The 26,226-nt window shown below is 41.4% G+C and overlaps 1 protein-coding gene across 4 annotated transcripts in view; it reads left to right on the top strand.

The window, feature by feature from the left end:
• Xpnpep3 (X-prolyl aminopeptidase 3) overlaps positions 1–26,226 on the top strand; it is a 55,415-nt gene that overhangs the window by 18,049 nt on the left and 11,140 nt on the right. For all 4 annotated transcript variants that reach the window (XM_048454703.3, XM_048454704.3, XM_048454706.3 and 1 more), the window contains exons 3-6: positions 5,731–6,138; positions 9,105–9,307; positions 21,160–21,222; positions 22,441–22,554. In XM_048454703.3, coding sequence (XP_048310660.3) covers positions 5,731–6,138; positions 9,105–9,307; positions 21,160–21,222; positions 22,441–22,554 — 788 coding nt within the window. The remainder of the gene's footprint in view (positions 1–5,730; positions 6,139–9,104; positions 9,308–21,159; positions 21,223–22,440; positions 22,555–26,226) is intronic.

Raw genomic sequence — 26,226 nt, 5'->3', positions numbered from 1 at the left:
CATTGTGCACAAGAAATGTCAAATCAAAAGCATTTTGAATGTGTCAAAACCATTGGGTGAACTTCGTCAAAGAAAATATACATGCCAAGACCCCATAGACCTACTTCATCACATTTCAGCAAGTCACAAGATCCTTAAGGTTTAGAAAGGAAAGGGGAGTAGGAAGTAACCGTGTTTGCTTTTGAGACAAAGTCGTCTTTGTACCCTCTCTGACCTGGAAGTCATGACTGATTTTCCTGTTTCGCCTCCCCAAGTGCTAGGACTACAGATCTCTTCAATCTGTTTAGTTGTTGTTGTTAGATTTATTTTATGTTATTTGTGTGACTACTTGACCTTCATATATATGTGTGTGTGCATATACGCCTGTGCTCACCACATGCATGCCTGGTGTTTGTGGAGGTCAGAAGAGGGCTCTGGATATCTGATCTTCTGGAATTAAGAGTTTTCCTGGTGTTAGGGACCAGATCCAAGACCTCATAAATACTATACTTGTGTTCTCTACTAAGCAACACCCTTTACCCCTAATCCAGAACAAAGACTGCATAAAGAACATATGTTCTTTATGTGTTTAACTTTGGAGATGGATAGACTCTAATTTTCACTTATGCGTCTAATTCACGTTGACTGTCAGTTTCAGCTTATCTTTATATTTTAACTAGCATCTAGAATTCTGTATATTGCCAGTTAGAGCTGAACTATTAAAATTTTCTTTCCTCATTATCTGACTGATAATCAGTTCATGAACTGCCTTGTATACAGTAAAAATTACCTAATATTAAACAATTCTTTTCAGAATAGGCCACCTTAAAATACCAATGTAGTTAGTTTCAGGAAAAAATTAAACTGCATACCTAGATCGCAGGAAAAAAATCTCCATCTTTCCATCCATTTTCAGTCTTTATTACTCTTTTTTCTCTGGGTTTTCTGCTTGGCTAATTAAATGTGAAGAATGTCCCTGCTCTCTTATCAGACCTGGTCCAACTGTCATGAAGACACTTCCTTCTTGGCTACCGTCTTAGAATTGATTGTACAATCTCTAGTCTTTTGGTTCATTAAAGTTGGTAGAAGGTCCCCTTTGTCTCTAATTGATTTCACAAGACAAAATGCTAACTTTAATCCTAATAATTACAGTTTCACAGAATGCCTACTCAGAAGAAATTTAAGCCATATTGACTGTTGGTTCTGTGGTCAAAGGCCATTGCAACTGCAAGTTTACTGATGGAGTACAAAGTTCATTCCTTTACCTGCTCTGCTCTGTCCCTACCAGATGAAGAAAATGGCTCATTTCCTGCATGCTTTTTCTGTTGTGATTTATTACTCTACTGCTTTGAGATTTTGGAAGTTTGAAAGCATTTAGCTAATGATCATTCCAAGCTGTAGATAATTACTAGACTTGGGAAAATACAACCAATATTTTTAAAAACTTGTCAAACAGTCATTCTTATGAACTAGATTTCATAAAGAAATGCTTTAAATGAGGCTAGAGAGATACCTTTAAATCAGACTGGGTCTGTTTAGCTCTGCGCTGGTAGAATGCTTGCCTAGTATGCCTAAGAACTGAAAACTGAGTATAGGGATATATGCTTGTAATGCCAGCACTCTAGAGATGGGGGCAGGAGGATCAGAAGTTCAAATTATAATCAGTCTCTGCTTTTATGAAAGTGTATAGGCAAGGCAGCCCATTCTCAGAACCTCACCCTGCTGCAGGGAGCTATCAATAAAACCTTGCTCACCCTTCATAAACACACACATACATAAACACATACATGCACATGCACATACATTTGCTGCTTGGGTAACTAGGAAATTTCCAATGCTAAATAACAATGGCAAACTTAGCATGACTAGTTATCAGAGCTTAAAATAGAGTCAGGCTGGTCCATCGTCTTTCTCATTCCACTGTTGCTTTGATTGATTGAGACTAGTCTATAGGTCCTAAATTACCTCTATTTATTTATTACCAATTTCATCAATAAAAGTAAAAATGATTTTTTTAAAGATTTATTTATTTATTGGTTATATACAGCATGTTTTCCTGCACACCAGAAGAGGGCATCAGATTTTATTACAGATGGTTGTGAGCCACCATGTGGTTGCTGGGAATTGAACTCAGGACCTCTGGAAAAGCAGTCAGTGCTCTTAACCTCTGAGCCATCTCTCCAGCCCCTGTAAAAATGATTTTTATTATAAATATTTTTAATTAAAATTTAAGTTTTTTCAGATTTTTGTTTTTGTCTTTTGAGACAGGGTCTCACTAGCCCTTGCTGTCCTGATACTTACTATGTAGATCAGGCTGGCCTTGAACTCAGAATTCTGTCTGCATCTATCTCCCAAGTGCTGGCATCAAAGACATGTTTGACCTAAATGTATTTTATTAATAGAATGCAAACTGCATAATCTGCTGCAGTTAATTCTACACAAGTAAGTAAAACTAGACAGTTCCAAAGTAACCACAAATAATCGAGTTATGTATGTTGAACGTGGTGGCTAAGAGAACTCCAAGGTCCTCTGATTTAACTTATTGCTCTGGGAACTATGGCAAAGGCAGGTAGAAAACAGTGGTATGTAGAGCATAAAGTTACCAGGATGTAAATGCAGTAATGTTTATCATGGCAGAGAAAAGCTGAAGCTGTATAAATGCCTGCCATTGTGAGAATTGCCTGGAAGTGTGGGTCCGTCCATACCAGTGTGCTCCAGAGCAGGCACACTCAGAGGTCAGCCTCCGGCCGTTGCTTCAGTGCTCTCTGCCCTCATTTTTTGAGCTAGAATGTCTCAGTGGACCTGGCTGGTCAGTCCAGCAAGTCTCTGGGATCTTCTGTCACTTCCTTCCCAGCACTGGAATTATGTGTGTGCCAACTTACTCATGTCTTTACATAGAAGCTGGGGATCCAAAGCCAGGTCCACATGCTTGAGACATCTCCCTGGCCCAGTGTCTTTCTTTTCTTCGTTTTCCTGAGTCTCACAGTGGACTGGACTGGACTGGCCTAGAACTCATAAAGATCCCTGTCTCTGCCTATCAGATCCTGATAAAGGTGTGCACTACCATGCCCAGCCCAAGGCTTCCCTTTTTAACTGTGTTTTTCTCTTTATGAAATTAATTATAAAAGCATATACTTGTTAGAATTCAAGTACGTTGAGTAGAGATTTTCAGTCTGTTCTTATCTCACTCCTGCTAGAACATCGTCAAGAAAATAATGCTTATTTTCTAAAATTAGGTCTGTGTCTCAGTTTGCCCTGTACTTTTTTCACACAGCATTGTTCCATAGTTGTGTTTGCATATTTGCACATGAACACTGGCCACTACAGGGAGAATCATAGCGCCACAGTCAGTGTACAGATTAAATGAGGCAATATAGGATGGTTAATACTATACATGTAGCAAACACTCAAAAAACATCAGTTGTTTTGTATTATGGGAAGTTGCCGCAAAAAGCAGAGCTCAGTCCATGAGCTGAGACTCTCCAAGTCTGCCATGTGAATTCAACAGGGAGGGCTGGAAATCCAAAGAGCAGATGAGAATTAAAGACCCAGAGCCTCTTGCAGTGTTCACAAGAAGGGAAGTATGGGCAGAAACATACAGGAACATTAACAAGTCTTGTGGAGTAGCACATTCCATCTTCCTTGAGATGGAAATATCTGTAGCACAAATCACTTCCACTGTCCTTGGTGTACTGTAGGGCAAAGTGTTTCTTTCTCAGATGAGGCTATTGGCAACAGCAAGTGAAGGCTACAGGGATACACCTTGGTAAATTGCTTTTATAATTTTTAAGTTATTTAGTTATTTATATATTTATTTATTTATTTATGGTTTTTCTGAGGCAGAGTTTCTCTGTAGACTGCCCTGGAACTCACGCTGTAGATCAGGCTAGCCTCGAACTCATAGAGATCCGCCTGTCTCTACATTCCGAGTGCTGGGATTAAAGGTGTGCACCCCCACCACCTGGCTAATTTTTTAGTTTTTATTTTTAGTTGTGTGACTATCTGTGTGGGTTTGTGCACATGAGTTCATATTTGGAGGTCAGAGGCATTGGAGTCACTGAACTAGAGTTCTAGACAGTTATGAACCATCAGACATAGGAGCTGGAAACTGAACTTAAGTCTTCTACAAAAGAGTGTGCACTCTTGACCACTGAGCCATCTCTTCAGCCCCTAAATGGTTGCCTTATTGGTTCTTTTATACTTTAAAACATATAATAAAAGCTTCCATTTCCTGAAGATTTGTTGAATGAGTCATCAACTCGCAACCCTTTCCACAGATTTTATTTATTTATTTATTTATTTATTTATTTAGGTTTTTCGAGACAGAGCTTTTTAAATAACTAGTAACTTTTTGTTTGAGAGAGAAAAAAATCTAGCTCTTTGAACTTTTACTTCAAAGGCTTGTATATACTCACATGTTAAGAGACTGAAGACTCCTTAGGGTTTGATCCTTAAGAACCACATGTATTGGGGCAGAAGCAATGACATTGTACCTTAGAGCATGTTGCTCTTGCAGAGGACCCAGGTGGAAGCTGACAACCATCTATAATTTTAGTGCCCTCTGGCTGTGGGCACCAGACACACACATGGTGGACATGCATACTTATATACATACATACATGCAGGCAAAACACTCATACAAAAGAAATAGCATAAGCCTGGTGGTGGTGGCACACGTCTTTAATTCCAGCACTCAGGAGGCAGATATCTGAGTTCAAGGCCAGCCTGGTCTACAGAGCAAGTTTCAGGACAGCCAGGGCTACACAGAGAAACCCTGTCTCAAAATAAAATAAGCAGTAAGGTATAAAAAGATAAAAGGACCACATGCTTTGTTTAATGCCAGCAAGATATCTCAGTAGAAGGAAAGACCTAACCCCTGCAGATTGTCCTCTGAGCTCTACTGTACACTAGCATGTGCATGTCCACGGGCACACAAAGAAGCTAATGAGTTAATAAGGAATGTAATTTAAAATTTAAAGAGGGGGAGAACTACATGTTTATTTGATTCCTGCAACAGCCTCAGCAGGTGGGTAGATAGTATTATAATAAAAACTACATACTATTAGCAATCAAGAATCTACTGTATTCTAATTATACTGTACCTTGGTAATATGGTGAACAGGCAAAAATCTATGTCCATGTGGAAATTGTATTTTTACAAGGAAGTCACACAGAAATAATGTATCAAAATGTATATAACATATTGAAATTTCAAGGAACTACATCGTAGCACATAGTAATATTCTATAAGAAGCTGAAGAGATGGCTCAGCTGTTAATAGCACTGGCTGCTCTTGTAGAAGACCCAAATATAGTTTCTAGCACCCACACAGTGGCTCACAACCATCTGTAATTACAATTCCGGGGATCTAACACCTTCTGGTCTCTTGAGGGGACCAGTACACACGTGGTGCACGGACATATGAAAGCAAGCAACTGTGCACATAAAAATAAATAAAATAAATATTTTTTAAATAATGCTTGATAAACACTTCATTAGACGAATAAAAGAAGGAACCAAAGATCTGTATAAAATCTTACAGGGTTCTAATCAAAGTTTTTCAAATGTTACATTTGACTACAATTTACAGTCAAAACCTGGATTACCTTAATTCTCTGTGTGTTATGTCATCAGTTAAAGAAATGATCATAGATGTCTCCATCTGATAGTAAGGATTTTAAGTGTGGCCTTCCAAAGCATCAATTGGCTTCATTTAAATATTTATTTATTTACTCATTTTACTGTTTCTAGGGGAGGTGACACCAGGACTGTCTCAGGTGGAATACGCACTTCGGAGACACAAACTGATGGCTCTGATCCACAAGGAAACCCAGGGGCACAGTGGGACAGACCACACAGTGGTGGTACTCTCTAACCCTATGTACTACATGAGCAATGACATCCCCTACACATTCCACCAAGACAACAATTTCCTGTATCTGTGTGGGTTCCAAGAGCCTGATAGCATTCTGGTCCTTCAGAGCTGCTCTGGGAAGCAGTTACCATCCCACAAGGCCATGCTTTTTGTGCCTCGGAGAGACCCTGGTCGAGAACTGTGGGATGGCCCTAGATCTGGCACAGATGGAGCAGTAGCCCTAACTGGGGTAGATGAAGCCTACACCCTGGAAGAATTTCAACACTTAGTACCTAAACTGAAAGGTAAGGCTCGTAAAATCAAATCACAGGCACAGTTAGAATTCGGGACTTCCTTGGCCTGTAGTTGTTAATTTTCTTTTTTTTGTTTTTTGTTTTTCAAGGCAGGGTTTCCCTGTGTCACAGTCCTAGCTGTCCTGGAACTAGCTCTTGTAGACCAGGCTGGCCTTGAACTAACAGGGATTCACCTGCCTCTGACTCCCAGTGCTGGGATTAAAGGCGTGTACCACCACGGCCCAGCTTCATTAATTTTCTTTTTTTTCCTTTTCCTTCTTTCTTTCTTCCTTCCTTTCTTTCTTTCTTTCTTTCTTTCTTTTTAATTGTGTATACAATGTTCTGCCTTCATGCCAGAAGAGGATACCAGATCTCATTGTAGATGGTTGTTAGCTGCCATGTGGTTGCTGGGAATTGAAATCAAGACCTCTGGAAGACCAGCCAGTGCTCTTAACCGCTGAACCTTCTCTCCAGCCCCATTATTAATTTTCTAAAATAATTCTCCCAGTAATGTTTCTTTGGCCATCATGAAAAGAGTCATATCTTTTATAAAAAGCAGAGCTATTGCTAAATGTGGTGACACATACCGTATCCCAACGCTCAGGGAGACTGAGACATGAGGATCTCTGACAGGTTTTTTGTTGTTGTTGTAGCTGTTTGTTAGTTTTTTGAGACAGGATTTCTCTGTGTAAACAGCCCGGGCTGTCCTAGAACTTGCTTTGTAGACCAGGCTGGCCTTGAGCTCACAGAGATTCACCTACCTTTGCCTTCTAAGTGCTGAGATTATAGGTGTTTGCCCCAGGAGGCAGAATTTGAATCAGTGAGTTCTGGAATTAAAGGTATGCTCCAACCACCACCCTACTCTCTGAAAGTTTTAAGATCAGCCTAGATTAAATGATGAGACCTGTCTTGGACTTTGGCTGGGGGAAGTCACATAAATACTGAGCACCAGGCATTTTCTCTCTGGCCTTTTAATGTCTTACGTAAGTTGCTACCTTTGTTGTCTTTGGCAGTCAGAATTAACCTGGGAGGCCTGGAGAGATGGCTCAGTGTAAGATCACTTGTTTCTCTTCCAGAGGACACAGGTTTGATTTCCAGCACCCACATGGTGGCTTGCAACCATCCTAACTCCAGTTCCAGAGGATTTAACACCCTCTTCTGACCCCTGTAGGCTCCTGACACAAACATGATACACACATTATATACAGCCAAAACATTCCTACACATAATTTTTTTTTTAATTTTCTTTAACTGCTGGGCAGTGGTGGCGCACTCGTTTAATCCCAGCACTTGGGAGGCAGAGGCAGGCGGATCTCTGTGAGTTCGAGACCAAGCTGGTCTACGAGAGCTAGTTCCAGAACAGGCTTCAAAACTACAGAGAAACCCTGTCTTGAACCCCCCCCAAAAAAAATTCTTTAACCATGTGTGGTTAAATCCTGACAATACATGTGTTTCCTTTTTTTTTTTAAAGATTTATTTATTATGTATACACCATTCTCGGTATTCTATCTGCATGTATGCCTGCAGGCCAGAAGAGGGCACCAGAACTCATTACAGATGGTTGTGAGCCACTATGCGTTTGGAATTGAACTCAGAACCTTTGGAAGAGCAGGCAATGCTCTTAACCACTGAGCCATCTCTCAAGTCCCAATACATGTGTTTCTTGAAAGGACTTTTCTCATTTACTGCCTTTTTTTTAAGTCACTATTTCTTTTGTTGTTTTGTTTTGTTTTGTTTTTCGAGACAGGGTTTCTCTGTGGCTTTGGAGCCTGTCCTGGAGCTAGCTCTTGTAGACTAGGCTGGCTTTGAACTCACAGAGATCTGTCTGCCTCTGCCTCCCAAGTGCTGGGATTAAAGGCATGAGCCACCACCGCCCGTTTTAAGTCACTCTTTCTTTAAAGTTTATTTTTCTAATTATCTGTGTGTGTGATGTGGAGAGGGGACAGGTATGCCAGCATACATACCTGTGGAAGGAAGTTAGAGGGCAGCTTTGTGGAGTCAGTTCTCTCTTTCCACCATTCCTTGGGTTCCTGGGGTTAAGCTGAAGTTACCAACCAAGTGCCTTTGCCTCCTAAGATGTGTATGTGTGTCATTAGCTCCTTGCTATTATTCTTTTTCTTTGCCTGGGTTTTTTGCTTGCTTGTTTGTTTCGAGACAGAGTCTTACTGCAGCTCTAGCTGGCCTAGAATTCACAGATATCTGCCTTTCTCTGCCTCCCATGTGCTGGGATTAAAGGCATCGCAAAACCCAGTTTTTTTTGTTTATTTTGTTTTTTTGTTTAGTTGTTGTTTTAGAGGCAGGGTTCTGGTTTTTTTTTTGTGGGGGGGGGTTCTTTTTGTTGTTGTTTTGTTTTTTGGTTTTTTTTTTGTTTTCTTGGGATTTTTTGGTTTTGTTTTGTTAGTTTGTTGTTTTTGGTTTTGGTTTTTTGAGACAGGGTTTCTCTGTCACTTTGGAGCCTGTACTGGAACTTGCTCTGTAGCCCAGGCTGGCCTCAGACTCAGAGAGATCCCCCTGCCTCTGCCTCCTGAGTGCTGGGTTTAAAGGCATGCACCACCACCACCCAGCAACATATTTATTATTGATATGCTGTTTGTTTATGTTTTATTTTAGAAGGAACTTGGGGCTTGTGTGCTAGACAATAGTTAGCACCATTGAACCATAGTCCACCAGTGAACTATTTCCTATTCTGATGCTGGGGATTTTTTTTTTCTCACCGTGACTTTTTGAGGCAGGTCTCATGTAGTCCAGGTTGGCTTTGAACTTGGTATGTAACTGAGTCCTGGTCCTCTCTTGCACCTCCCAGGGTGTGATTACAGTAATGCAATGTCACACCCAGGCCAGTGTTAGTTTAATGTATATTATTGCTTGGTACTGGAGGCTGAACCAATGCTCTCATTAGTGCTAAGCATGCTTTCCACCACTGAAATACCCCTTCAGCCTCTGTTGGTTCTAAACTTATTTTGGCTTCCCATTTTAAGCTGAGTCAAGCATGGTTTGGTATGACTGGATGAAGCCTTCTCATGCACAGCTTCACTCGGACTACATGCAGCATCTGACCGAAGCCAAAGCCAGAAGCAAGAACAAGGTACGGGGTGTCCAGCAGCTGATACAGCGCCTCCGACTAGTTAAATCTCCTGCAGAGATTAAGAGGATGCAGATTGCTGGGAAACTGACATCAGAGGTATGGAACTATTAAAAATATTTCTTTGTCAGATCACAAAACTCAAGCTCTTCATGTTCGGTAGGGCCTTTAAGGTCATATACCCATTGTAGTGACCTCAGAAGTCAAATCTATCTAACTTCTGCAATATGTTTAATGAATATTAATAGATTTTCTATAGTGCAATAATAGGTTTCTCACTGACACAGTAAGCCAAATCAAGCAGCATTGAAAAGGCAAAAGAACAGGTATATCTGAGCAAAGCAACTTCCAGGTGAGCCCTCCAGACCCAGAGATCAGGGCGAGAGAAGTCACAGGCAGAGCTAAGGCTGTAGGTGAGGGGTGATGGCATGTCTCCACAACTAGGTTTGTGCCCAAGTATGGTCAAAAGCTGCTGGCTTTAGGTGAATCTGAGCTGCTGGCAATTTCATGGGAGGAGGTGCCATAGCTGCCAAGAATGTAGACCTGGGCTTTTTGGCACCTTTTTTTAGTCGGAGATTCTCTGACAGGGTGGGGTTTGGAGAGAGGGGAGTGGAGTTTTCTGGATCAAGCAGGAGCTAGCTGGTGGTTCCAGTCAAACAGTCCAACCTTTTGGGATATATAGGCACCGGTTCAAATCTGGCTACTTCCTATTGGCGTGGGACACCTTGGGGAGGCAGAGTCAGGAGGTGGTGGTCTCGTGCTCAGTGGGAATTACAGGTGAAGCAGCATTAACTGCCTCCCTGGAGACCTCAGGGAATCAGTCAGGGAGGAAGCAGAGAAAGTAAGTTGCTGGGAGAAAAAAAAAATAGGTATTATCACCAGCCCTATGAACAGGCCTGGCCATGGGAAGAGTAAAGGCTGCCAGAAAGAATGAAACTCTCTTGTAGCAGGTGTTAGTTAATTCCCATTGCTGTTAACTAGAGAGCATAACCTTAGTCTATATCCTGCTTGGTATTTTGGTTGTTTTGTTTCCAAGACAGGGTCTCTCTATGTAATCCTGGCTGTCCTGGAACTCTGTAGACCAGGTAGATCTTAAATTTAAGAGATCTGCCTGCCCCTGCCTCCCAAATGCTAGGATTAAAACACTGGACGTCCAGTAAAGATTTTATCTCGTTTGTTTGTTTGTTTATTTATTTGTTTTGTTTTTCGAGACAGGGTTGCTCTATGTAACAGCCCTAGCTGTCCTGGACCTTGCTCTGTAGACCAAGCTGGCCTTGAACTCACAGAGGTCTGCCTGCCTCTGCCTCCCAAGTGCTGGGATTAAGGCAGGTGCCCACCGCCCGGCAAGTGTTTATCTCTTAAGATAAGGAAAAGAAAAAAGATTGCTTGCTGTGCAGTTGTGAGGACTGTAATTCAAACCCCAGCACGTAATTGACTGGCCAGAAATCCTACAAACACCATCATTCTGGCTCTGAGAGATCTGGTGCCTTCTTCTTACCTCCACACAGTACAGGTCCAAACACCCTACATGCATGTGCACATATACGAACACAAATATTTAGAAATAAAAATAAATTTATTGTCGGGTGATAGTGACCCTTGCCTTTAATCCCAGCACTTGGGAGGCAGAGGCAGGCGGATCTCTGTGAGTTTGAGTACAGCCTGGTCTACAAAGCAGGTTCCAGGACAGCCAAGGCTACACAGAGAAACCCTGTCTTGGGCAGGGAAAAGTTAAAATAAATAAACTTATAATTATTTTGAGTGTATGGTGTTGTGCCTGCATGTACGTCTGCATGCAGTGCCCAAGGAATCCAGAACAGGGGTTCTCCTGGGCTAGCAGTTACAGATGTTATAAATTGCCTTCTGAGGATGAAAAGTGGGTACTCCGGTTAGGCAGTGATGATGCACACTTTTAATCCTAGCACTCAGGAGGCAGGTGGAGGTGGATCTCTCTTTGAGGCCAGCCTAGTCTATAGAGTGAGTTCCAGAACACCATAACTCGTAATTTCACTGAAGCTCTCTTACTTGAAAACATTCTGAGTCCACCAGGCTTAGGTCATGGGGTGATAGTAACAACCACACTGATTCAGTTGTACCGCAACCGTCTCCCTGGCCCTCCACTGTGCACTTTTGAACTATTAAGAATATTTGTCTTCAAGGGGCAGAGGTAACACTCAGAGATCTCTGTGAGTTTGAAATCTACCTGGTCTGCATAGCAAGCTCCAGGACAGCCAGGGATACATAATGAGACCCTGTCTCAAAAAAAAAAAAAAAAAAGATAGAAAGCCTACTGAATTAGATCAACTAGTTTCTTTCTTTGCCAGTGAGTTAAGTATCTGATTGTTCATCTTATGTTTGTTCGTCTGCAATAATAAAGCAAATAGCTCTTTTACATATATTATAAGAGAGGAGGCAGAGCAGTGAATAAATTTTTTTGGGTTTTGTATTGTTTTTTATGGTTTTTTGAGACAGTATTTCTCTGTGTGGCCCTGGCCTGGAACTAGCACTGTAGACCGGGCTACCCTCAACTGAGATTCATCTGCGTCTGCTTCCTGACTGCTGGGATTAAAGACATGTACCACCACAGCCAGCTCTAACTTTTTGCCATCATATTTTAGCACTTTTATCTAGATCACAATTAATGACTGGCTGTACAGTGTTCATTCACATTATTGTTAATTTGTTTACTCTCATTTGTATTTTTGTATATAGCCAAAAATCGTGTGCTACCTCTTAAGTATTTGTTAAGTTGATGGCTCTCCCTCACTAATGGCTATTGAGCACCAGAGATTTGTAAGTCCTTCACCCTGAAGGGCATCTGGGTCAATGACAAAAAGAATATTGTTCTGATGCACTAAGCATTTCTTCACACAGAGCATCTCTTGGGCTTTTGTAGCACCCGTTGATTGGTTCCCATTACCACAGCAATAATCTTGCCTTTCTTTTTTTTAATTATTATTGAATTTACTTTTATTTTCTCTGTTTTTACTTACTCTTACTTAAGGAGAGGGCTTTCATATGGGACATGTGAGGAGATCAAAGGACAACGGATGAGCTTCAGTTTTCTCCTTTCACCATGTGGGCTGTGTGACTCAAACTCGGGTCCTTAGGCTTCACCCATTGAGTCATCTCACTGACTTTTATTGTCTATATTTAACCTGCACAGAAAGTTGATGACATGTTTGTCAGTCTCAAAACAAGTCTACAAAGAGTAACATTATTTATTGAGAATTGCACATAACAAGGATATGCAATGAGTGTATTCAAAATGTAACAGGCAGCCGGGCGGTGGTGGTGCACGCCTTTAATCCAAGCACTCGGGAGGCAGAGACAGGCGGATCTTTGTGAGTTCAAGACCAGCCTGGTCTACAAGAGCTAGTTCCAGGACAGGCTCCAAAGCCACAGAGAAACCCTGTCTCCAAAAAAAAAAAAAAAAAAAAAAAAAAAACCAACAGTGGCTTTCTGTTAGGTCACTGACCAGCTTCCAAATCATGACATAGAGACTTCTTATTAGTTAGGAATTCTTGGCCTTAGCTTATGCTTGTTTCTTGCTAGATCTTATGACTTAATTTCTCCTGTTTTTTTTCATCTACATTTTGCCTTGAGACTTTTTACCTTTCTTTCTGTATATTTTACTTTCCTGCTGTTTCCATGTCTGGCTGTCTGGCAACTGCCTGGCTTCTGGCCCCAAGCGTGTCTCTCTTTCTCCCTCATTCTCTTCCCCTCTTCTCTCTTTCAAGCCTAGGTTTTTCCTCCTTATTCTTTCTGCCTGCCATGCCCTCCTATCCCTCTCCTGCCTAGGTGTTGGCCATTCAACTTATTAGACCAATCAGGTACCTCAGGCAAGTAAGGTATGTGAACAGATGTTTCCTGTCCCGACTGCCCGGTCCCAGATAATCATTCAGAGGCTTATGTTAATTACAAATGCTCAGTTGATAGCTCAGGCTTGTTACTAGCTAAAACTTAATTTAAATTGACCTATTTCTATTAATCTATGTATTGACACGTGATTCCTGGCTTTACTTGTCCTCTGGCATGTCTTGTTTCCTGGGCAGCTGGCTAGTGTCTCCCTATTTCACTGTCCTTCCCATCATTTACAGTTTGATTTTCCCACTTTACTTCCCAGCTACCAACCTGTCAGCTTTTTATTAACCAGTGAGAGTAATACATATTTATAGTGTGGAAAAGGTTTGTTCTACAGCATTTCTCTCTTTTTGTCTACATAAAAATGAAAGTTTTAACCTTAGTATATTAAAACTATATATAACAAAAAGTTACTAAGAATTACAGTAACAGTGTATAGATAATATAATATAATTATATTCTATGATTAATATTGTTACTTCATTCTTGTGATTTGGTTCACTCTGTAGCCCATGCAAGCCTTGAACTCATAATAATTCTTCTGCCTCAGCTTCCCAAGGTCTGGGAGTACAGGTGTGAGCCAACATTAATTTTCTTTTCCGAAACTGCCATACTGTTTTCTACTTTGATTGGTTATTTTTATTGTTGTTGAACTACACATTGACCTTATTTATTATTTATTTATATGTTTATGGGCCCATATGATATGTCCCTGCATGTGCATACAGATCAGCAGACTGCTCTGTGGAGTTGTTTCTCCTCCAGGGATTGACCTCCGGTTGTCTGGCTTCACAGCAAGTACTCTGAAGAGTGTCTTACCTCTCTGACAATAAATACCATTTGATACACCATTTTTTTTTCTAAAAAAATTTTTTTATGAAGTCCAGTTTGTCTTTTTGTTGTTGTTATCTGCACTTTTGGTATCATATCACGGGGAAGAAAATCACTGATCAAGTCACTGTTAAAAAGCACTTCTTAAGCTGGGCAATGGTGGTGCATGCCTTTAATCTCAGCACTCAGAGGCAGAGACGGGTGGATCTCTGTGAGTTCGAGGCAAGCCTGGTCTACAGGGCAAGTCTACAAAAAACATTTCTTAGAATTTTGTAGGTTTAGCTAATATATTTAAGTTGGTCATTCATTTTAAATACATTTTTGTATGTGGTAAAGGGCTAATCTAATTTTTTTTTCTCTTTAAGACAGGGTTTCTCTGTATAGTTTTGGCTGTCCTGAATATCACTCTGTAGACCAGGTTGGCCTGAACTCACAGAGATCCACCTGCCTCTGCCTCCTCAATGCTGGGATTAAAGGCGTGCGCCACCACCACCTGACTACACCACCACTACCTAGCCTAACCTAATTTTTGGTATGTCTCTTTCTTAGCTTTATTTCTTTTGTAAAGTATTGAACTTACTACTATTTTATTATCTAGGAAATCAGTAACAAAATTTTTGTTTGTTTGTGAAAGGGTCTCAGTAAGTAGCATGAACTGACCTCAAGCCTTCCAAGTGCTGGGATTTCAGATGCCTGGCTGATAGAGATCTTATTCATTTTGCATGTTTCTGGGGTTCCACAGCTGACTCATGCAGTCTACTGGAGGTGTCCTTTCAGTCACCCTAAGTAAGAAATGTGCTATTGTCCTGTAGCATCGCAGGCATTAGTAGCATTTCTGCATCTTCAGTGTACATTTATCTGATCAAAGAGGGGCATGATATCACCCATTTCAAGGCAGAGAGGCCATTTCTTTTCATGCTTGGTTTTTGAGGTAGGGTTTTATTATATAGACCAGGCTAACCCTGAACTCAAAATTCTACCCAGACACCCAAATGCTGCTCTCAATGCTGTGTACCACAATTCCTGGCTTATCTATGGTATGCACAGTAGAATGCTCTCTTAATCAATTCTGGTAAATTAGGCACTTCTGTGAATTAGGATGAGGACACAGTTAGCCTGATCAGCCCATTACTTTTTTGTTTTATTTTGTTTTGTTTTTGTTTTTCAAAATAGCCTTGGCTACTCTGGAACTCGTTTATAGGCCAGGCTGGCCTTGAAATCACAGAGATTTGCCTGCCTTTGCCTCCCAAGTGCTGAGATTAAAGGTACCCATGACTACTTAAAGCAAGTGATCTCACTCAGTGTTGAACATATTGGTACACAACTTTAATTCCAGCACTTGGGAGGCAAAGGCATATGTCCATGAGTACAAGGCCAGCCTGGTCTACGTATTGAGTTCCAGGCCAGCCAGAGATACTTTATGAGCTCTTGTCTAAGAAGTAGAGGAAGAAATGTTACTCCTTTAAAACTCAAACTCCCAGGAACCCTATTTTACAGAACTTTGTAAGGGTATTGTCACAGTAATCTGGAAGGCGGCTTATTTCCTTCACTAACAGCTCTTCACTCCATGTAAGACCATTTTACCACTTGAATAATTTCAGTTGTAATGATTAATTATTATCACATTCATCACGTTAACTGTGGCCCAAGTTTGTTTGGTCAGAGCTCCACCTATTGACCAAAGAGAGAAGCTCATCTACAGGGATCCTCAGCTTCTCTTGAGCCATTACTTAACCTGGTAACTACACCTGAATATTTAGCAGATCTGTTACCAGTTTTCATTTTCCTTCCAATCCATTGTCCAGCTCCTTATGGTTTCCAAATTCCACTGGTTTCAGTGTGTATGCCACTTCAAACCAGTCGTGGTCTGTTTTAGTAAAACTTTTTTTCCCCCTGAGGCAGGGTTTCTTTGTGTAGCCCTGACTGTCCTGGAAGGGTTTCTGTAGACCAGACTGGAACTCACAGAGATCCTCCTGCCTCTGCCTCTGCCTCTCCCGAGGTTAAACGTGTGAGCCTCCACTACCTGGCTGAAACTTTTGGTAGAAAACATGCGTCAGCCTGTGTGACCTTGAAGTCACCAGAGGAGTTAATTATTGCAAAGCACAAGCAGCGAAAGAGAGAGCTTGGATTTCATCAAAATTTAAAGATGGCTCCGAGATCAGGATGGACTGCTCTTCCAGAAGACCCAGATTTGATTCCCCACACTCACATATTGCCTCTCAACTGCTTTGTGACACCACTTCTAAGAGGATTGGACTCTTCTGGCCTCCACTGGCACAGCACTCCTGTGGTACACAGACAGAGGCAGGCAAAACACCCATACACATAAGTAAATCATGGAAAAGAAGCTTTACATTTTTTTAAATTCTATATACATACATAAACTATTCAGAAAGTAAAATAATTCTACATAATGGAAGAGTATGTTTATAAATTCTAGTTTGAGGGGGCTGGAGAGATGGCTCAGTGGTTAAGAGCATTGCCTGCTCTTCCAAAGGTCCTGAGTTCAATTCCCAGCAACCACATGGTGGCTCACAACCATCTGAACTGATATCTGATGCCCTCTTCTCTTCTGGCCTGCAGACAGACACACAGACAAAATATTGTATACATAATAAATAAATAAATAAATAAATAAATAAATAAATAAATAAATAAATATTTTTTTAAAAAAATAAATAAATTCTAGTTTGATTAATATCTAGTATCTAAAATATATTTAAAACAAAAAAATACAGCGGTGGTGGCGCAGGCCTTTAATCCCTGCACTCAGGAGGCAGGAGCAGGTGGATCTCTGTAAATTCGAGCCTAGAGAAACCCTGGGGTGGGGAGTGGGATGAAGACGTGGTTCAGCTGTTAAGAGCACTAACTGCTCTTCCAGAGGACACGGGTTTTACTCCCAGAGCCCACATGGCAATTGACAACTGTCTCTAACTCCATAGATCTGACACCATCGTACAGACATACATGCAGGCAAAATACCAATGCAAATAAAAACTAAATAAAAATTTTAAACCCTCAGAATTCAGGGTATGGGAGACAGCTCCCCAGTTAACAGCACTGACTGACCGGGTGGTGGTGATGGCGTATACTTTTAATTCCAACATACTCTGGAAGCAGAGGCAAGAGGATCTTTGTGAGTTCAAGGCCTGCCTGGTCTACAGAGTTAGTTCAAACAGTTAGTTAGTTAGACAGGCTCCAAAGCCACAACCTACTCTATTTCTCAGGGACTCAATGATCTCTCCTAGCCTCCATGGACATTGCACCCGTGTGATATACAGATATACCTACGGGCAAAACATACATACATATAAAATTTTTTAAAATTAAAAACAACTCAGATATCACAAATTACAAGTCAATATTTTTAAAATTTATTTATTTTATGGGTATTTTCATGAGTGTAAATATGTGTACCATGTACACACCTGTGGCCCACAGAGGTCAGAAGAGGGCACTAGAGTCCCTTGAACTGGAGTTAGGGTGGTTATAGGCCACCATGTGAGTGTTAGGAACCAAGCTTGGGTCCTGCAAGAAAAAAAAATGCTGTTGACTTCTGAGCTCTCTCTCCAGCCCAAACAGGTAAATCTCTTTATTTTTTTTCTTTTAAATTTGTGTGCCTGTGTTGAGCATGATGATCTAGGCCTTTGCATTCAGGAAGCAGAGGCAGGAGAACCTCTGCGAGTTTAAGGCTACCCTGCTCTGCATTGGGACTTTGAGGCTAAGCAGAGAGGCATAGTGAGCACTGGCCTATTAAATAAATGAGAATAAGAAAATACACTAGACAAAGAGGTATGCACATGCCTAAGAAGACAGAATAGAGCATGGATTTCCAGGAATTAGGATTATAGGTGGTTGTAAGCCATTTGGCATGGGTCCTGCAAAGTAAACTGGTCGTCTGCAGTAGCAGCAAATGCTCGTCATCCCTGGGCTGTCTTTCTCCAGTCTACAAGTCAATTTATTTACTTATTTTTTAATTTTTATTTCGTGTGTGTGTGTGTGTGTGTGTGTGTGTGTGTGTTTTGCCTGCATGTTTGTCTGTACATCTTTACATGCAGTGCCCACAGGGCCAGAAGAGTCGATTGGATTCTCTGGAACTGAAGTTTCAGATTGTTGTGAGCCAATGTGTGGGTGCTGGGGAAGTCAAACACAGATCCTCAGGAAAAGCACCCAGTACCCTTAACCACTGAGCCATCTCTCCAGCCCCAACAAGTCAGTTTCCTTTTTTTCCTTTTTTCTCTGTATCACCACCCTGGCTGTCCTAGAACTCACTCTGTAGACTAGGCTGGCTTCAAATTCACAGATCCGCCTGCCTCTGCCTCCCAAATGCTGAGATTACAGCCCTTGCCGCCACCACCTGGCACCTCTCTCCCTTTCTTGGGATCAGAGACCATGTTATATGTATTTATAAACTTCCTGGTCCCAGTGACATTAAAGGTATATACCACCCCCCCACCCGGGTGCAGATCATTTTTGTTGTTGTTGTTGTTGTTGTTTGTTTTTGTTTTTCAAGACAGAGTTTCTCTGTGTTGCTTTGGTGCCTCTCCTGGAACTAGCTCTTGTAGACCAGGCTGGCCTCAAACTCAGAGATCCTCCTGTCTCTGCCTCCCGAGTGCTGGGATTAAAGGCCCAGCTTGACACGACCTTCTTGCCTCCTAGGGCCCTTCCCTCACATGTACAAGCCCACACAACTTACTCATAATTCTAATTAGAAATCTAAAATAATAAGCCAGGCATGGTGCCTCTCACATTTAATTCTAGCACTCAGGAGGCAGAGGCAGGTAGATCTCTGAGTTAGAGGCCAGCCTGGTCTACAGAGCAAGTTCTAGGACAGCCAGGACTAAACAGAAACCCCGCCTCAAAACAATCGAGAGAGAGAAGAGAAGTCTTGTAGTTTCCTTTTTCACATTGGCTGCTAAGAAACTAAGATAAATTTGTGGCCCACTTATAAATAGCCATAGTCATCATGACAATCTTTGTGGTTCAGAATGAATGTTTTGAACGCCTTTCCACACCTCAGAGCTTGTTTTAGCTCAAAATTTAGCCTGTTGTGTCATGTTTTAAATATCTGTATAAGCTAATATCAATATATTTTCTCCAGCCCTGGGAGTGTAGCTCAGTAATAGAGCACATGTGGGTTAATCACCTGCACCATAAGTATGTGTGTGTGTGCCTTAAAAACTAAGTATGGTTGTGAATTGCAAGTATATATACCAATAAAAATAGACATACGCACAGGTGTGGCTGTCCCAGAGAATCAGTATTCTGGGCCAGTGGTTCTCAGAAGTATTTTTGTCCCTTTTGTAGTTGACATAGGTTGCCGTATCTGGTGTTCGAATATGCAGGATGCTATTGACATCCTACATTGAATTAGATGGCACCTCACAACCAATCATTACCTAGGTTCAATTGTCAGTACTACTGATATTTGGTCTGGGGAGATGGCTCAGTGGGCAAAGCACTGGTTGCCAAACATGAATTTGCTCCCTGGGACCCACGTGGTAGAAGGAAATACTGGCTCCTAAAAATTGTCCTATGACTTCCATGTGCGTGCACATGTGTAATACCTGCACACCCCCATACATATGCACTCATGATAAATAAATGTCACTTTGCTAGATGTTTTTTATTTTATGTGAGTGTTGTGCGTGCATGAGTGCATGCGTGCGTGTTTGTGAGATTGTACCACAGACTTGCTTGCTGCACACAGAGACCAGGAGAATACATCAGATCTTCTGGGTCTGGAGTTACAGATGCTTGTGAACTGCCTTGTGGGTGCTGAGATTCACACCCAGAACCTCTGGAAGAGCATCCAGTACTCATAACCACTGAACCGTCTCTCCCAGCCCTAATTTTTAAAAATAAAAAAGTACTGAAGTTGGGAAACCCTGCTGTAGACTAGGCCATTCAGTCCTTGATTTCACACAGTAGAACTGCAGACACATCTTGTTACATGATACGTGCTGCTTCCTCTTTTGTGCAGCACTGTCAGAACACCTGAGAATAATTAGCTCCATCAGTGATAGCGGTTTCTTCAGCTTCACACTTTTGGAGACTAGGAATCCTCACACTCAGAGTGACACCTCTCAAAACTGCTAATCCCATCCTTGAGGGGGCAGACCCTGTGATGCATCACTTCAAGGACCCTGACCTTCCTACCACCCCAGAGAGAATTAGATTTTTCTTTTTTTAAAGATCTATTTAGGGGCTGGAGAGATGGCTCAGTGGTTAAGAGCATTGCCTGTGGTTAAGTGGTTAAGAACCTTAAAGGTTCTGAGTTCAATTCCCAGCAACCACATGGTGGCTCACAACCATCTGTAATGAGGTCTAGTGCCCTCTTCTGGCCTGCAGACATACACGCAGAAAGAATATTGTATACATAATAAATAAATAAATATTTAAAAAAAATAAAGATCTATTTATTGCTGGGCAGTGGTGGCACATGCCTTTAATCCCAGCACTCGGAAGGCAGAAGCAGGCAGATCTCTGTGAGTTCGAGGCCAGCCTGGTCTATAAGAGCTAGTGCCAGGACAGGCTCCAAAGTTACAGAAAAACCCTGTCTCGAAAAAAAAAATCTATTTATTTTGTACATATACATGTACATCTGTGTCTGTTACTTTTGTTTTTCTAATTATCTTCCAGAGACCCTCCTGCCTCTGCCTCCTAGGTACTTGTATAAAGACATGCACTGATGCTTGACTCAGCATGAGTTTTGGAGAAGACATAAGACTTTACAGATTGCTGGCTCTAACATACATGTTTATTCTGAGTGGGAAAGTTGAGCGCCCTAGCTCTAAATCGGTCATCAGTCAACTATTCCAGCAAGCAATATTTCTTTTCCCTCCTGAAATTTTACACTACTTAGTCATAGCATCTGGTTGAAAAAACTCTGTAGCTCTGGCTGTCCTGGAACTCACTCTGTAGACCAGGCTGGCCTTGAACTCAGATTCTCTCCTGGGTGCTGGGATTAAAGGCTTGTGTCCCCATCCTACCCCAAGCTGGGAAAAGTGTTCTTTATTTGAACCCCATCATTTTGAATGTTTGGGTGATAGATAAAATGAAACTGTATTTGGGGCTGAAGAGATGGCTCAGTTCTTAAGAGCACTGGCTGCTCTCCAGAGGACCTGGGTTCATTTCCCAGCACCGACATGGCAGCTCACAGCTGTCTGTAAGCTCAGTTTTAAGGGACCCTCACAAGGACGTACATGCAGGTGAACAAATGTGACCATAGTCCTCCCCCTTCCCTCTCTTTCCAGGCCTTCATAAAGACCATGTTTGCCAGTAAAGCACCAGTGGACGAAGCTTTTCTCTATGCAAAGGTGAGCGTCACGTAGCAGGAAAGGGCCTATTGGGGCGAATGTATAAGTGAGGTCACTGGTTCCCAGGTGGCATACATTGACTTGCAGGCAGGTAGAGTAGTGGCAGCTTATCCTCCTCGTGTTGTTGCTAACTTACTCATCTAAAGCACATGGTGTTCCCACGAAGAAAAGTGTGAACAGAGACCAACACTGAGTACCTGTAAAGGAAGTGAGACCTGAGGCAACATTGAGATGGAACCTCAGAGTGTACTGAAGGTGGCAGGATGTAGTTTCCCAGCATGCTTTTCCACTTAACCAGAACATTTAAGTTGGTAACTATTTACAGAACTAAAATTAGCCATTTTAAACTGGGCTGTGGTGGTGCACGCCTTTAATCCCAGCACTCGGGAAGCAGAGTCTGGTGGATCTGTGAGTTCGAGGCCAACCTGGTCTATAAGAGCTAGTTCCAGGACAGGCTCCAAAGCAACAGAGAAACTCTGTCTTGAAAAACCAAAATAATAATAATAATAATAAATAAATAAATAAATAGGGCTAGGAAGATGGCTCAGCGATTAAGAGCACTGACTGCTCTTCCAGAGGTCCTGAGTTCAATTCCCAGCAACCACATGGTTACCACCACCTGTAATGAGATCTGGCGCCCTCTTCTGGCGTGCAGGCATACATGCAGACAGAACACTGTATACATAATAAACATTTATAAATAAATAAAATTAGCCATTTTAAGGTTTTGATAAAAATATAAGCCATATATTGATTAGTTGATAAGAATAGCCTTGCATATGTTTTTGAACTCAGCCTTCTTTACAGATTTTCTGTCTTCTGGACTTCCTTTGAAAACCATGGGAAGCTTCAGTTACAGGAGATTAAATAATAAGGTTGTTGCACGTCAGATTGCAACATTTAGGAAATGGACACGTGGTCAGGAGTTCGGGGTCATCCTCAGGTGTATAGTAAATTTGACGTCAATCTGGGCTACGTGAACTCCTGTCCATACTCAAGCTGGATGACAGGATTGATGTGAGAGGGAGTTTATAGACCAGAATATAGAACATCGGGAAGAGTCAGAAATGTGCTGAGTTGATGGCATAAAATGGTTGCTTAGGTATGGCCAGTGTTCCAGTAATAACTTAGAGTAAGTACCTCTGTGGTGGTTGAAAACAGCCTGGGCTGGGACAGCTCCACAGAAACTGTGTGAGTCAACTTTGTTCTTTTTCACAGTTTGAATTTGAATGCCGGGCCCGAGGTGCGGACATCTTAGCCTACCCGCCAGTGGTTGCAGGTGGTAATCGCTCCAACACTTTGCACTATGTGAAGAACAATCAGCTCATCAAGGTATTTGGAATGCCCTGGGGTCTGCTCCCCAAGAGACTCAGGTTTCCCAAACTCACTGCTCTTCCTTCCCTCGCAAATGGAATGCCATTGAAAAGCACTTTTTATTTCTAAAATGGTCTGTGGATATTATTTCATTAGTCCTTGGAGTAGCCCTGTTAGGTAAGAACATTTACTATCATACTTGCTTAGTGGGTGAAAAAGATAGTTGTTAAACGTTAGCAAGGCATAGTACACAGGCAGGGTGTGAGGCAGCACTGGGTGGACCAGGTGGGTAGCCTCCAGAGAGCTGTGTGTAAAGCAGCCTGTGGAGCTGCTTGAGCTGATTTTTCCTTTATGGGCTTCCTTAGCCTACTGATTCATTGGTTCAGACTCTTCTTTTTTTTTTTTTTTAATTTATTGTGGTAGTGATTGTGTCTTTATTTTGTCTTTTTTGGATGGTTGATATGGGTGGTTTAAGGACAGGGTCTAATGTAGCCGAGAATGACCCTGAGCTTTCTTGTGTGCCTCTCTCTCTAGTGCTAGGATTACAGGTGTATGCCATCATCCAGTTCTGTGGAGTGCTGGGGATGGAACCCAAGGCTTTGCCATACTAGACTCTACTGAGCTACATTCTAGTCCATACTGTAGATTTTTTTTTTAAACCAGTACATACTTAACATAATTTGACTTTGTTTCTGAACTTTGTATAACTTCAGAATGTTTAGGGGCAGAGTATTATTGTTGGCAGGATGCTACTCCATGGTTTAGACTAGCTTAAAATTCTCTTGTGTAGCCCAAGCTGGCCTCAGACTTGCAGCGATCCTCCTGCCTTGGTCTCTCCCATTACAGCGTGCACACCATGCCCAGCTTTGAAGCCATTTTACCTACACCTTTTCACGGCACTTCCAGTGGCACACAGCTGCAGTTGCTCTGCATTAGTTTTCACTGGTGTCGAACAACAGAAGGTTCGCATAGGACTGAGACGTGATGTGATGACTTTCCCTCTTGTGCTGTTACAAGTCCCACTGGAGTGCTCTGTGACAACTCAACAGCTTGAACTGCAAGGCCGTTTCAAGACTAGGCCACTTTCCCACTAAGCTAGACAGAAAGTCATGGAAATTAGTACATTATAATATTTTACATTTTTACTTAGAAGCATCATTAGTTTCATAAAAATGTGATTTAAGTAATAGAGTTTTGGAGGTGGCCTAGGCTGTCTGCAAACTCCTCGCCTTAAGCTGTCATTCTGTGTCAACCTTCTGAGAGTAGCTGGGGAACCAGGCATATGCAATGTTTTTTAGGTCTTGTATTATTGTTTGCGTTGCTAAGGGTCAGACTTGGGGTTCCTTGGGTGCTCTGCCACTGAGCTATATAGCACAAACACAATTGTTTGTTTTGTTTTTTTGTTTTGTTTTTTTATTTCATTTATATTTAATTAGACATCCCATTCTCAGAATTTGTTAAAACAAAACCAAAATTGCTTTCTATTCTTTTTTTGTAATTAAATTTATTTGTTTCACAATTTTTTTTAAAGATTTATTTTTATGTACATTGGTGTATTGCCTGCTTGTATGTCTGTGTGAGGGTGTCAGATTCCTGGAACTGGAACACAATAGACAGTTGTGAACTACCATGTCGGTGCTGGGAATTGAACCTAGGTCCTTTGGAAAAGCAACCAGTGCTCTTAACAACTGAGCCATCTCTCTAGCCCAATAATTGTTATTTTTAAGTGACTTTAATACTATAAATTTTTTCTTAATTTCTTAATATGATAATAGACATTTATATGTTATTTCCAAATTTACAATGTTATTGTTTGTGCCCTGGCATATAAGACATCAAGTTCATCCAAGGGACACGTAATAGTGGAATGTCTGGGTTGAAAGATGCGCGTGTTTGCATCTTGGATAATATCAGACATTTCCAAAGTGATTACGGCAATTAAATTTCTTTTCCTGAGATAACTTTATACATTTTTCTACCACCTTGTTTGTTTTACTTAAGTCATGGTCATATCTAAATCTGCTTCATAATAATAGTTACTCTATCTTTTCTCAAAAAAAAAGTATCACTGGACAGATACTTTAAGAAGTAAAGATGCCAGTGGACTTGTTTGGTGTGCCTTTAATCCCAGTCCTCTGAAAACAAGGACAGGCAGATCTCTAGTATGAGTTTGAGGCTAGCCTGGTCTTCATGGTAAGTTCTAGGCCAGCCAGGGCTACATAGAGAACCCAAAAATCCAACTTGGTTTTATGTAAATTAATTTATTTCTGCTTTCTACATCTATACGTTTATGTCTTTAATCTGTTGTCAGTGTCTCAGATATAATTAAGGTATCGTCTTTCCTGTGTTCTATATGTTTATTCCTTACTCCTTCAAAGTCTTTAAAATAGATGTGTCCTACACCTTTTCATTCTGTTCTCTGTTTCATGCTTCTCCTTGCCTCGACTTCGTCATGTTCTAGGTGATTGTGTTGGGTATATCTACCAATGTTGCTATGTGTCTTATTTGCTATTAACTTAGCCCACTATTGCCAGGTCTAGGTTTTTGTTTCTTAGATAGAGTATTGCTATATAGTACCATCTAGCCTGGAACTCACAGAGATCTCCCTGCTTCTGCCTCCTGAGTGCTAAAATTGAAGGTGTGTATCACCACACCCAGCGTTGGGTTATCTGTTTTTAAGCAAAAGTCTTTCCAGTATCTCTTACATAATGTGAATATTTTATAAAGTATTTTGTACAGGGCCAAGTTAGCTTTTAACGGGGACTTTATTCCATCCTGTTGCCATTTCTTCCATCCTCCACCCTCACCTCCACCCCAGACAGGGTTTCTCTGTGTAACCCTTGCTGTCTTGGAATTCACTCTGTAGACCAGGCTGGCCTCAAACTCAGAGATCCACCTGCCTCTGCCTCCTGAGTGCTGAAGGATTAAAGGTGTGTACCACCACTGCCTGACAAATACCATCATTTTTATGCCAAAGTTTGTTTTTATTTCTATATGGCAAGGATATGACCTATCTTTAAGGGTTATGAGTCGATCAGGACAAATACACTCAATGTTTTCTTCTTTCCCACACGTATTGTGACAGCAGAAAAGGAATGCTAAAATTAAGAGCTAAAAGTAGTGAATCTGTGTTAGTTCATGGCCAACCTCTTCTACATAGAAAGTTTCAGACCAGCCAAAGCTACACACAGAGACCCTAAGGAAAAGATGCTAAGAGTAATTGTGGGTTTTTTTTATTATTTTTTTAAAATTCCAATTTTCTTTTCTTTTTTTTTAATAATTTTTATGGTTTATTTAACTTTATTTTATGTGCATTGGTGTGAAGGTGTCAGACCCCCTGCAACTGGATCTTCAGACAGTTGTGAGCTGCCATGTGGGTGCTGGGAATTGAACCCGGGTCCTCTGGAAGAGCAGTCAGTACTCTTAACCACTGAGCCATCTCTCCAGCCCCAAGTAATTGTGTTTTAGTAAGGAAGTGGATTAACGTATGTAGATGATGATGATGATGATTGCCAAGCACCCTTACTCAATGAACCATCCTGCTGGCCCCAGAAACTTTTTTCCTCTTAATTTGTGTGTGTAGTTTGTTTGTCTGCATGGGCCCATGAAGATCAGAAGAGGTCATCAGATCCCCAGGAACTGGATTTGAGGGTGGTTGTAAGCCACTATGTGAGTGCGGAGAACCAAACC

The sequence above is a fragment of the Myodes glareolus genome, chromosome 19, assembly GCF_982192425.1.
Source record: "Myodes glareolus chromosome 19, mMyoGla1.1, whole genome shotgun sequence".
Taxonomy (NCBI): Eukaryota; Metazoa; Chordata; class Mammalia; order Rodentia; family Cricetidae; genus Myodes; species Myodes glareolus.
The sequence above is the reverse complement of the archived record's forward strand: the minus strand, read 5'-3'. Positions and strand labels throughout refer to the sequence as shown.